Source organism: Chrysemys picta, chromosome 11 (genome assembly GCF_011386835.1).
Source record: "Chrysemys picta bellii isolate R12L10 chromosome 11, ASM1138683v2, whole genome shotgun sequence".
In the NCBI taxonomy this organism is placed as follows: Eukaryota; Metazoa; Chordata; order Testudines; family Emydidae; genus Chrysemys; species Chrysemys picta.
Genome location: NC_088801.1, coordinates 58065712 through 58079129, shown reverse-complemented (window position 1 = coordinate 58079129; position 13418 = coordinate 58065712). Strand labels below are relative to the sequence as shown.

General features: G+C 41.9%; 2 protein-coding genes across 9 annotated transcripts in view; both read left to right on the top strand.

Annotated features, from left to right (window-relative positions):
* Positions 1 to 13418, top strand: part of LOC135974151 (serine/arginine repetitive matrix protein 2-like) — a 994828-nt gene that overhangs the window by 561877 nt on the left and 419533 nt on the right. The window lies entirely within an intron of this gene.
* CLK1 (CDC like kinase 1) lies at positions 2691 to 12953 on the top strand. 8 transcript variants are annotated; one of them, XM_042851710.2, is made up of 13 exons: positions 2691 to 2851; positions 4789 to 4946; positions 5185 to 5413; positions 6578 to 6668; positions 7076 to 7142; positions 8251 to 8367; positions 9743 to 9909; positions 9988 to 10082; positions 10172 to 10301; positions 10741 to 10823; positions 12073 to 12152; positions 12434 to 12566; positions 12648 to 12953. In XM_042851710.2, the coding sequence occupies exons 2-13, from the start codon at positions 4789 to 4791 to the stop codon at positions 12792 to 12794; spliced, it is 1497 nt and encodes a 498-aa protein (XP_042707644.1). In that variant the 5' UTR covers positions 2691 to 2851; the 3' UTR covers positions 12795 to 12953. The 8 variants fall into 8 exon arrangements, with proteins under 8 accessions (XP_042707644.1, XP_005310370.1, XP_065418149.1 ...); XM_005310313.5 differs by having other exon boundaries at positions 2710 to 2851; positions 12476 to 12566; XM_065562075.1 differs by lacking the exon at positions 2691 to 2851 and adding an exon at positions 3324 to 3597 and having other exon boundaries at positions 12476 to 12566.

Genomic DNA, 13418 nt, shown 5'->3' with positions numbered 1-13418 from the left:
ACCAGCCCATTTGCAGGTTGGAAAGGAGGTAGTGTGGTAAAATGTGTTTAGATACTCATGCTGCTTTAGAGCTGCTTTTCAGTGCTGAATCTCAATGGGGTGCAGGCTGACCGGAGTGTCTAATGGAGATTTACTTTGATGTGGTCAGTCTCTCATGTAAGGGGTTAGCAATAATAGTTAGAATTTAGACTGTTTCAAAACACCAGAAAACAAAGTAGGAGTCTGCCATTAATCAATTAGTCTATATAAACAAATAATTTAAAGTCAATATCCCAAATGGAAATGGTGAAAGATTCAGCATTTCAGTCCTCTTGTTTGATAGTACAGCAAAGCTGCTTACAATCATTATCTTTGAGGCATGCCATTTAAATATTCCAACACAGGGTGCGGCAGTGGAGTTGGTATACATTCCTGCAATAAAATTAATGGACCAAATTCAGCCCTGATTCAATAGAGCTGCACCCATTTAAATTCAATACAGTTTACACCAGGGTTGAATTGGGCCCACTGTCAATTAACCAAGTCCATCTGCAAATTAATGCTTTAATGCTAATGGAAATAACAAATCCCTAGTTGCACTGGATAGTAAAGCTATATTTATATACAGAAGAAACACAGTTTATTGGGTCAAACTTGTGAGATGGGGAGGCTGTACAGTGAAATTGTGTTGTGCCTGTCCTATGGTGGCTGCTTTCTCACTTCCTGGAGCTTCTGATTCTGCTTATTGATGTTGCCATATATTCCTCATTCCTTTTCACAGCTCAAAGCCTGAGTTATATTTGCTCTGCATTGCTTGTATCTAGGGTTGCCAGGCATCCAGTTTTTGACTGGTATGCCAGGTCGAAAAGGGACCCTGGCGGCTCCCGTCAGCCCCGCCGAGTGGGCTGTTAAAAGTCCAGTCGATGGCACAGCAGGGGCCCGGGGCTAAGACAGGCTCCCTACCTGCCCTGGCTCCGCACTGCTCCTGGAAGCGGCTTCCAGGTCCCTGCGACCCCTAGGCGCTGGGTTGGCCAGGGACTGGGAGGCTCCACACGCTGCCCCCACCCTGAATACCAGCTCCGCAGCTCCCATTGATTGGGAACCGTGACCAATGGGAGCTGCGGGGGGTGGTGTCTGCGGGTGCAAAGACAGCGCACACCATGCAGAGCTGCCTGGCTGCCCATGTGCCTAGAGGCCGCTTCCTCGGCGCCACGGTAAGCATCGCTGGGACCCCGCACCCCAACCCCCTATCCCAGCCCAGAGCCACCTCCCGCACTGCAAACCCCTCATCTCCCTGGCCCAGCCCGCAGTCCCCTCCTGTATCCCAAACCCCTCATCCCCAGTCCCACCCCCAGCTGGAGCCCTCACTCCCCCCCACACACCTGCCCCAGCCCAGAGTTCCGTCCCACACCCCAAACCCCTCATCCCTGGCCCTACCCCAGAGCCCATACCCCCTCCCACACCTCAACCCCCTGCACCAGCCCACTGAAAGTGAGTGGGGATGCGGAAGAGTAAGTGATGTGGGCGTGGTCTTCTGAGAAGGGGCGGGGCTTTTGTGGGGCCTCAGAGATGGGGTAGGACAGGGGTGTTGAGTTTTGTGTGATTAGAAAGTTGGCAAATAGCAACCCTACTTGTATCTTCTACTTCTGTCCCTAGTAACCAATGGCAACAGCAAGAGCAGATGAAAGCAACTGATTGCATATTTGCCTGCCATGCTGCCAGCAGGACAGAAGGATGAAAATTTTCCTACGGTGCCAGATGCTATTAACATGAGAAGTGCAGTGCATCATGGCTACCCAGTAAAACTAAAAAAACATATAATGTTCAAATCCAGTATCACAAACTTCATTTCAAACCAAGACATAGTCACCTATCTATCCTTAAAAGCATGTTGTTTGCAGTGTTGTTGCTGCTACAACACTGCATTGCCTCTGTATCTTTTCAAAAGTTGTTTGCAGTGGTGATGTAGCCACGTTGGTCCTAGGCTATTAGAAAGACAAGGTGGGTGAGGTAATATCTTTTATTGGACCAACTTCTGTTGGTGAGAGAGACAAGCTTTTGAGCTACACAGAGCTCTTCTTCAGGTCTTCTGGGAAAGGTTTTCAGAGTATGTCTATATTGCAATAAAAGACCCCTAGCACCTAGTTACAGAGCTGACTTGGGCTTACAAGGGTCGGGCCATGGGGCTAAAAACAGCAGTGTAGGTATTCAGGATTGGACTGGAGCCACGCTCTGAGACACCATTACTCCCTTCCCGCAGGAGTCCAGAGCAGCCGGGGTCCAGCCTGACCCTGAACACATACACTGCAATTTTATAGCCCCACAAGCCACAATCAGCTGACCTGGCCAACCACAGGTCTTTCACTGCCGTGTAGCCATTCCCAGGGTCACAGCTAAATACAAGGTGGGACACACTGTTTAGCATAAGTACTTCACACGTAAATAGTTAATCTTCAGTCGGTGAAGGGGCCTGTTAACTCGTCAGCGGGGGGCTAAGGAGGGACCATTCTCCCGGCCGGCCCACTAGCCCCCTCTCTGGAGGTGTTCCCTGGAGCCACTGGCAGAGCAAGACATCGCCCATGTGGCGGGGCAGCCATAGAAACCGAGAGCCTCCCCCTGACGTCACTAAGCGCACCGCGCAAGTACAAACAGGCACGAGGACGCGCTTTTCTCCGCGACTTGCGGGCGCGCGCGCCCCCCTCGCTCCCTCCCCGCAGAGCCGCCGAACGGGCCCGCGCATGCGCACCCCTGTGTGACGCGCTTCCCTGCTCCAGAAGGTTCTAGCAGTCGGCGGCACCATTTTGTGTGTAGGGCGGACTCGCAGGCTCAGCACCAGCAGACCCCTGAGGTAGCAGCGGCACCCGCCGGAGCGGTGAGTCGCTGGTTGGCGGTGGGGTAAAGGGGAGTTGGGGGGGCGCTGTCCCCCGCCCGCGTGTGTCTGTGGTGGGGGTGTCGTTTCCTGCCCCAATCTAGCGGGGGACGGGTGGATATCGCCGCCCCGGCCCCTGCTTGAAGCCCGGGGTATTGCCCCCACCTCGGCAGACGTGGGACTGTCGCCGTCATCTGCCCTGCACGGCTGGGGCGGGGGGGGGGGCTGCTTGTTCCCTGTGGGTTCGACCCTGATTCCGGCTCATGCAGCCGCCCTACCCCGGGAAGGCTCCGCTGGGGTTGTGGCGGCCGTTAAATGCGTTAATCCGGGTATGAGCCGCCCGCCCCCGCCGCCGCCATGTTCTGTCTGCCTGCGCCGGACGGCGAGAAAATGGCTGCGGCTGGTCCCGTGGGGAGGGGCGCCGGCCGCGGCCTCGCGGGGCCAGGGCATGGGCCTGCCTCGCCCCAAGGGCTTTGGGTCGCGAGTGAGAGACCCGGCTCAAGCTCGTCCTCCCGCCCCAGGACGGGGCTGGGCTGGCTCGGCTGCCTCCCCAGCCAAGGAGGGACGTGGCGGCGCTCGGGGGGCGCAGCAGTGGCCCCCGGTATTCGGGGCGGGGGGAGCTGCAGGGCAGGGACGATGGGCTGCAAACCCGTTGGGGCAGGAGGGACTGGAAGAGGCTTAACACGTGTAGCGAGGTGACCAGCTCGGCCTGCTCCGGCCTCGTTCGTGGTGAGTTACGGGGTGTCTCGGTAAGAAAGCCCGATGCTGAGCGCCCCTGGGAAGGATTAGCTGAAGGTCCCCAGTCGAGAGTGAACGGGAATGTTGTTTTCCCTCCCCTGACTCGTCCGACAATACATTAAAGAGCACTTGAAAGTACAAGGGCAGTAGGATTGCTAGCGTTGCAGGCACTGCAAAATCTCTAGCTGGGGATACAAGGTGTCAGGTTCGTATTTATTGTATTTGTGTGGCAGGAGTGTGTGTTAGGAACTTGAATTGGTTTATGGCTGAAGGGTGGGCTAGGAGAGAAGCTTTGAGTGATTTTTTTTCCATTTCCTACTCTTCCCTCTTTGCAATAAATTAATCAGACTGAGTACATTTAAGTAGTTCACAGTGTATTTTGGTAGAGGCTTGAGAGCTTCTGGTAGGTGTAATAGGAGGAGGAAGGTTTGTAATACTTTCCTCATGGATTGTATTTTCTAAATGTACAACCTACCCTAAATTCTTAATTACTTAGGGACAATCTTCACTCATTGCTATATTTGCTTTCCACAATCAACTAGCTCTCTGTGTAACTTTTCATGAGTGATGTACCAGCATATTCGGATTCTGATATCTAAACTAACCATATTGTTAAATGTATTCACCTAAATTTGGGTTATTGCTAATTATGTACTAATGTATATTATGACTTTTAAAACAAACTTTGTATTTGTGGATAATCTAGGCACTATACCCAGATGTACACTCACTCAAACACTCATTTCTTAAACTGCGTATTATATCTTTTTTTTAATATTAGCTTTAATATTTTTAAATCTGTTAAAAAGTACACTAAGTACGTTGCTAGCTTTTAAAAGCATGTTGGCTGGATGTTGAGGTAAACACTTTTTGCTCAAAAATTGATTTAATGGGGGTGGAATTTGAAGAATGAGTGGTCCCTGCTAGAGTAAGAATATTTGAGTTGATAAAATTTCCTATAAGAGGTTGGTCCATGTCTCTATATAGATACCTTGATTTTATTTTATTTTTTTTAGACAAAAAACACATTTGGGGGTGGAGCAAAAATAATTCTACAAAACCATGAAGTTCACTGGGAAAACAAACTATTTTAATCTCTGTTAGCAGTTTAGATCAGTGTGCTATTTATATTACGTTGTATTGGTAAATTGTAACACTATTTGGGATGTAATTTAAAGGGGGAATTGGCTTGTCTCTGACAGATGCGGCATTCCAAACGAACCGAGTATCCTGATTGGGATGAAAAGGAAAGTTGGGATTCCAGACAGTGCAGCAGCAGCCATAAGAGAAAGAAGAGATCACACAGCAGTGCACGGGAGAACAAGCGCTGCAAACATAATCACTCCAAAGTTTCTGAGAGGTAAATACATTTTGGATTTTTAATCGTGGTAAACTGCTAATCCTTAGTTTTAAGAACTGTTAAGTTTAAATTTCAGTAAGTGCATAAGCAGATCATCTGTTAACTTGTTTTGTTAGTATTTTCTTGATGCAGTATTTTGCAGATATTTCAAGAGTGAAGCCTTCCAGTTAGAATTGTCTTGATGGTTCTACTTGACATAAATTGATGTCAATTAAATTAACTTGTTTTTTATTTCTAGTCATCATTCGGAAGCCAGGTCCATAAATGAAAGAGATCATCATGACCGGCGTTACATTGAAGAATATAGAAGTGATTACAGTCAAGTGTATGAAAATGGGCACCATCACAGAGATCATGAAAATGGTTATCACAACCACAGTAGCAAGTCTTCAGGCCATAGTGGGAGGAGTAGTTATAAAAGAAAACACAAGACATATCACAGTGCCTCACATCATCATTCGCAAATGGTATGAGTAATTTTTAAACTTTTGATTATTTTATTTTAGGAAAATAACTTCTCATCTGAGCAGTAGCAGTCAAGTGTGCGAGTTCGGGATGGTCTTATTGCTAATATTCACAATAGATTATTATTTTTTTCCCCTTGAATGAGAAGTTTCTATATCACACAGATATACTCACTAAACCCTAGAACGTATAATTGTTTCAGATAGAATTCCACTGATGAATGAGTAATAACCACCGATTAATTACCTTTATTTAAAAATTATCTGAAACATAGGTATTGCCCCTCATATATCTTAAAATGCAAGTCTTTATATGTCATGTAAGGTACATATTTCCATCTTGCTCAAAATCCAAACCATTTATGTACAAGCTATTACTTAAATTTGCTTTTGTTAAACTTAGTAACTTTAATGTCTTCGAAATAACAAGGAGACACATATGTGCAGTCTTTTTTTTTAGCAACTGTTAATTAACAAAATGTCTGATAAACAAGTGCAGTATGGGTTTGAGTATCCGACACGCATGCTGTCTATCCACTGGCAGGGCATGCTGTCTGATCTCTTAATGTAGTTGTGCTTAACTTTAATTGAGAGAACAGTTGAAGACAATATGGTTTATACTTTTATGATAACTCTTTAACTGAAGAAGCTTGGAGTAGATTTATCTTTTTGTGACTTTTTTATTTCTTCTGAAATATTACTCAGAAGAATGTTTAATTCTGATGAATACTGAGATTTGTTTAACTTGGGTATTCTAATTTGGCCACAAGGCTATTTTATATAGACCAGTAAATAATAAATCCTGCTGTTTTACAGCATTAGACTTGCAAATAAGGACACTGCAATCCTAAAATAAATTTCAGTGCTTCAAGTGAACCATTTTTTTTAAAAGAAAAAAACAATTGTGTTGTAATTTTTTGTTGCCACTTTGAGTATCTTATCTGAAAATCTGTTCCTTGCCATGTTTTTCTCCTGTAACATAAACTATGTGCCCTGTGAATTTCTGGGGACTGAATTTGAAATTGCTCCTGCCAACCGTTTGTGGCCTGGCGCGTATCTGAATGCCTGAATATCTCCCCGCTGAATGAATTTCGTATTCTGCCCTGAATTCACTCGGGTTTATTGATTGGCTGGATGATCTTGGTGCCGCCCACATGCCGTTTCCAGAAGAGTCACCGAAGGAAAAGATCCAGGAGTGTAGAGGATGATGAGGAGGGTCACCTGATCTGTCAGAGTGGAGACGTACTAAGTGCAAGATGTATAGAATATTTTTCAAAATTTATTAACTTTTCAGATAGAATAATTTCTTTTAGAATAAGATGTCAGGGGCTTTGGAAGTATTTTCTTTCTTTCTCGATTTTATTTCATTTTTATTTTTTTTTATTTTTTTTTTTATTTTGTGGGGGGATTGTTTTTCTTTCTCTAGAAATTAAACATTGATACTCATTTTCCAAAATAGTAAATGAAGTTAATGAAATTTGGAATGACATAGCTATAACTGTTTTGATGAGTTGTTCAATAGAATAAATATTCTAGCTTAGAGATGTTTAGTTACACTTTTATAGAGGCACAGCCTAGATTAATCTGCATTGATAGAATTTAGTTTTGTGAATAACTAATTAGACTATCACTACTTCTTTGATTGAGATTTTTTTTCTCTTTTAGATGAAATTATTGCTACTCTGGGCGAAGGTGCTTTTGGAAAAGTTGTGGAGTGCATAGATCACAAGGCGTAAGTCATTTTTTCTTATAAATGTAACTTTCTTGTCCATGCCAGCCTGGCCTAGTTTACAAAATGGTTTCGCATTTGTAGTAAATATGTATTCAAATTTTATTTGGCCCTTTAAATTTGTTGTTTTTCGGGTTAGTTATTTCTTGACTGTCTTTGTACTAATTGCTTTTCTATTTATATATAATGGCACTGATACAGGGAAACTACAGTTCAACTGTCACCAGTTAGAGGATCAAATTATGCTACAGCTGTCTGTACTTGACTTCCATTATGAGTCATTGAGAGTTGCTCATGTGCATATCTGAGTATCTCTCCTATCTACAGAACAATAAATAGCATGATTTAAAAGTTTACTCTATCACACAGTTGCAAGGTTACTGTTTATGAAGGTGCAGTCAGATTTAATATTTGGATTACCTGTATATAATAAGCACTTGCTAAATCAAGAATACATAAATTTGCATCCAATTAATGGACTGCATAATTGACAGGCAATAGCACCTGTTTATATCTGATTATTGTGTAATCCAGTCTACAGTCTTAACGGTTACATAATTCATTTGCAAATATCTCACTTCAGAATGTAATTTTTTACCCACTTATGACATTGGATTTACAGTTCTTTTCAATGTCTGACTATCCCAAGTTTTAAGATGGCTGACAGACACCACATCTTAGTATATCAAATTTTTATCCAACACTAACATGGGACAGAGAGAGAGCTGTATATAGTCTGTAACTTGCTATCATGTTGAACCCACATGACTGTTTTAGTACATAACAAAGACTATAAAAATAAAGTGGTAGGATAAAATCAAACTAACATAGGTGCAACATAATTTATGATTGGGCATATTTAACACATTACAATGAAAATTAGCAGTGGGGAAAAATTAAGTTTTGTGTCTGAATGTATGAAATTTAACATGAATTTAGTTTTAAGGATGAAAAGCACTATTTTTAAAAACATTATTTATGATCATTTGCTAGTTAACTGGGAGTTTTGCAGTTGAATTCTGCTGTAAAGGAAACTTATGGGGGGTGTTATGGTATGCTGTAATTATAGTTCTGCAGTTGTCTATAACGATTCAAAAACTTTATTTTACAGGGAAGGTAGACATGTAGCAGTGAAAATAGTAAAAAATGTTGATAGATATTGTGAAGCAGCTCGTTCAGAAATACAGGTATTGGAGCATTTAAATGCATCAGATCCCAAGAACACATTGTAAGTATAGAATTAGAATGGAAAATATTTTGGTTTTAGGATTTCTTAATTCCTTTGACTCCTTTCTAAAATTCCTCTGACTCTCTTTAAACCATAATTGTAATTTTAGTATTACACTGTACTGCCTAAATAATCCAGTAATTTTATTCTTGTAATTCCTTCGTCTCCCATGTTTATTATCTTCCCCAGTGTCCTATCTCATTATTAATCTAGATTTTAAACCCTTCAGAGTAGGGGACCATGTTTTTACTTGCTATTTAATTATGTATACTTCTGGTCCTCTACAAAATTATTTCTATTTGTGTAAACTCTACTGACTAGTTTACAGTTGCTGGGTGAAATGCACCTCTGACACCCCTTCTGATCCCCCTCCCTGGCCTGTAGTAAGCACTATCTGGCTCAGAGTGGAATCACATGATTCTCACAGACTCAGACCAGGTCTTTTGTAGCAGCCCCCCCGGTACTAACCATGATTGCCTCAGCGGATCTGTTTTTTTTATGCTTAGACCAGGGGTGGGCAAACTATGGCCCGCCAGCCATTTTAATCCAGCCCTCTGACTCCCACTGGGGAGTGGAGGCTGGGGCTTTCCCCGCTGCAGCTCAGGGCCACTTCACGTGGCTCCTGGAAGCAGTGGCATGGCCCCCCCCTCCAGCTCCTATGCGTAGGGGCAGCCAGGGGGCTCCGCTCTGCATTCTGCCCTCCTCAGCTCCCATTGACCAGTGGGAGCTGCAGGGGCGGTACCTGCGGACGGGGCAGTGTGCAGAGTCACCTGGCGGCGCTGCCACGTAGGAGACGGAGAAGGGACATGCCGCTTCTTCTGGGAGCCGCTTAAGGTAAGCACTGCCCAGAGCCCGCACCCTTGAGCCTCCCCCCCCTGCATCCCAACTCTCCGCCCCAGCCCTGATCCCACTCCTGCACCCCAACCCCAATTTTGTGACAATTCATGGCCTGCCATACAATTTCGATTCCCAGATGTGGCTCTCGGGCCACAAAATTTGCCGACCCCGGCTTAGACCCTGGAGTTCTGTTCTCACTCATTTGCAGCCCCCCAGGAGGACTCAGACCCCTGGGCTATGTCACTTTCAACTGGAGCTTAGAAGTGTGCAGTTGGCTTGTGGTTGTCCCTGTTAGCTGGGAGGTTGCTTATCTGGAATTGTTGTGTTGCCTTCTCCTTAGTTCTTCTAGCTCCCAGTTAAGCTAGAACAGTACATTCATACAGGAAAATCTTACTATATACTGGGATTATAACTCCATACTCACTGTTCAGGTCAAATACAGCCATTTATGAACACAGTATCAGCATTTATAACACTTGCATATCTGCTGTATATCTATTACAGTACATTTTACTAGGTGTCTTTTTTTGTTTTACAGTCGCTGTGTACAGATGTTGGAATGGTTTGAACATCATGGTCATGTTTGCATTGTTTTTGAACTACTGGGACTTAGTACCTACGACTTTATCAAAGAGAATAGTTTTTTGCCTTTTCGGCTTGACCACATTAGGAAGATGGCATATCAGATTTGCAAATCTGTAAACTGTAAGTATGTTTAATATTTTTCAGTTGTTGAAATTACTATTTTTTAAATGGTTTGATAACTTTCATTTTCTCTTGCAGTTTTACACTTGAACAAATTGACTCATACAGATCTGAAGCCTGAAAATATTTTATTTGTGAAGTCTGACTATGTAGAAGAGTATAACCCCAAACTGGTAAATCTACAGTTTCAAATTGATCTCGCTACAACATATTTTTCGGGCTTATTCTGTTCATATATTTAATGGTGTATATTTCATTTTAGAAACGTGATGAACGGACACTAAAAAATCCAGACATCAAACTTGTGGACTTTGGAAGTGCAACATATGACGACGAACATCACAGTACACTGGTGTCTACAAGACATTACAGAGCTCCAGAAGTTATTTTAGGTCAGAAAACACTTTAACTTCAAACCAGCTTATTTGGAAATATTGTATTATACTTTAATTTCTACTTGTCTGCAGTGCTTATTAATTCTGAAGCACCTTTTTGTCACATTATTGCCCTAAGTAGTGATTCTGATATGCAGCATTTTTTTGAGGTCAGTTTGCATTTTCAAACCAAGGTACTTGCTTTTTCTAGAGTTGGTGTTGTTTACAATATGATAGTTAACATTTTGGCAAACTTACACTGGATTTCTATTCCGCATGCCATTTACTTGCTAGAAAGAGAACTGTTTTCAGTTGCCATCATAGTATAATGGATATAAAGTTGTTTAATTTATTAATCTGTCTACATCATCACTTGGGAGTAGATTAACTGCTTAATATCACTTAAAATGGGTATTGCTCTTGGGTATGAACCTTGCATGTTTCTTCTTCTTGACAGCCCTGGGATGGTCACAGCCTTGTGATGTTTGGAGCATAGGCTGTATTCTCATAGAGTATTACCTTGGATTCACAGTATTTCCGGTAGGTAACTATGAAAATTCTTTATATGCAGAGTGAGGGGGAGAGAATGGGGGAAATACTTTTCTATAGACATTCTGATGGTTGGAAACAATTTGTCCTTTTGTTTTGTAATGGGAATATGAAGAGAAATAACAGCGGCACAGATATGACCCCTGTTCACTGTGAAGCTTCTCCGTGCCTATGTAGGCACATTATAGTATACCACCAACATAGTTATTGATACATAGCAGTAAATATTTTGCTACTTCAAAAAAATCCCCAAAACTAGCTTGTTCTCACTGTATGTTACTTACGGATCAGAAAAGTTGTCTTGTCTTCAGCAAATAGATTCAAGATCCTAAATCAGTAACTAAAATATGTAGCTTTAAAACTGAAAACGAGTAAAACTGTTTGTGGTCTCTTTAATTTCCAGTCCCAGAGTTGATAGAATATCAGGGTTGGAAGGGTCCTAAGGAGGTCATCTAGTCCAAGTCCCTGCTCAAAGCAGGATTAATCCCTAAGCAGATTTTTGCCCCCCAAGGATTGAACACACAAGCCTGCGTTTAGCAGGCCAATACTCAAACCACTGAGCTAGCCCTCCCCTGGTTCTAAGTACACTGCTTAGAGAGGTCCAAGTCTTAGCAGGTATAAAGTTTTACTGAGGCACTGCCAAGGAGCAATGCATCTATTTCAACTGTGAGCTTTATTTTAATGATTTTGAAGCAAGCTATGTTTAAAATGAAATGTGTTTAGAAATGGCCCAAAAAAGGCCAGTCTCGTGGCTTTGCTTGTAGTAGGAACAAGATGTTATGGAGAGAAGGTAGCTTTTAAAAATAAAGCTTTAATACTTCAGCCTTGCTTCAAAGTGTGTTTAATATCAGAGATGGGTGGGATTCTGAATGTTTGTTTAAGTTTAGATAAAAACATAGCTTCTATTAAAACAGCCCACCACCATCTCAAATTCTAGTACTGAAGGCTGATAGTGGTATTTTTGAACTTAATCTGCTAATGTGAGGGAAGTGTTATGATAACATTTAGCTGTAAATGATTTGTGGAAGTTGACACCTACAAATAAGCTTCTGATCAGTGAAAACCCAGAATGTACAGTTATCAAAATAGGAATCAGAAAACTTTACAATTGTATGTGGATTAATATACTAAATGTTTTTTCTGCTGTTAACTTGGGAGGAAAAAACACCTTAACATCTCTTGGTGAATTACCATCCCCTAATCTGTTTAAAAGTTCAACGCTCTTACTCTTTTATTTTAGACACATGATAGTAAAGAGCATTTGGCAATGATGGAGAGAATACTGGGGCCTTTACCAATTCACATGATAGAGAAAACCAGGTAATTAATTTATACTTAAACCTTTCTTCTTTCTGTAATATGTTTTGGTTTAAAATCAGATTTCATCTGAAGTTCCAGTCCATGTATTGATTAATCTAGATAGTTTAGTAAAGCAGAGAACAGCACTGTTTGGCTTTATTAGGATTGGGGAAAATGCATACAAGTGTCTGAGGGGCACAGATACCTCAGGACCTTGTAATTACTTACATATGTCTAGCCTCTTACAAAAGGATTAGTTTTCTTTATAGATGCCTGAGTTTATGGTCATATTACTGTTCCAGAACATTGGTTTGTGATTGCTTCAAACAATTCTTACTCTACAGGAAGCGCAAGTATTTCCACCATAACCAATTGGACTGGGATGAACATAGTTCTGCAGGTAGATATGTTTCAAGACGTTGTAAACCACTCAAGGTAAGAGTTGATAAGAGTTGACTTCTTCCCACAAAGAAAAATTAAGTTTCTCAACTGACTTTTCCTCCCTTCCCCTTCCAGGAGTTCATGCTTTGTCAAGATTTGGACCATGAGAATCTGTTTGACCTCATTCAAAAAATGTTGGAGTATGACCCAGCCAAAAGAATTACTCTTCAGGAGGCCTTGACCCACCCTTTCTTTTCTGCTCTAAAGCAGGAAAATAAGTAAAATCTACACTTATATAGTTCTCCAGAGCAGATTATAGACTGTGTCAGTCAACAAAAGTATTTATTTTGTACAGTTAGCTTTGTAAATGTCATTTTGTATCATGACCATGTTTCTTATTTGAACACTTAAGTGTATTTCAATAAAGCTTCTTGAAATGGCTTCTATGCAGCCAAAGTGGTTCTTGACTGCCTGTGTTTTCTCTATGGTCAAGTACTTTGAGTTTGAATACACTAATAAACCTTCATCTACACAGGGAAGGTGCTAGTTTAAGCATTAATGTAGTTTTACCAGCTGTATAGTGATGAGCCCTTAAACCAATTCTTTGTGCAAGAGCAAGGAAGACTCATGAGTTAGAAGGTACAAAAAAAATCAGAATAAACTTTAGTTAACAAAAGCTGGCATAATAAATATTAATATGAGCAGGTAAGGTAGGTAGACTAATACATCTAACACCTCCTGTAAACTAATCTAGCTTCACTATTATGCTGAGGAAGCTGTACCTCTAGTAATTAGCATATTTCATTTTAGAGGGTGAAGCTAGACAAAGGTTCCTGGACTCTAATTAGAGTGCAATATCTGAAGATTCAGGTTTGAATGACTTTTTGTAAAACAAAGTTTACACCA

Bases quoted from the DNA above. Each gene is read 5' to 3' on its own strand.
- CLK1 (XM_042851710.2), top strand. From the start codon at position 4,789: ATGCGGCATTCCAAACGAACCGAGTATCCTGATTGGGATGAAAAGGAA. The intron at 4,947-5,184 runs GTAAATACATTT...TTTTATTTCTAG, and splicing joins CACTCCAAAGTTTCTGAGAG to TCATCATTCGGAAGCCAGGT. The intron at 12,567-12,647 runs GTAAGAGTTGAT...TTCCCCTTCCAG, and splicing joins GACGTTGTAAACCACTCAAG to GAGTTCATGCTTTGTCAAGA.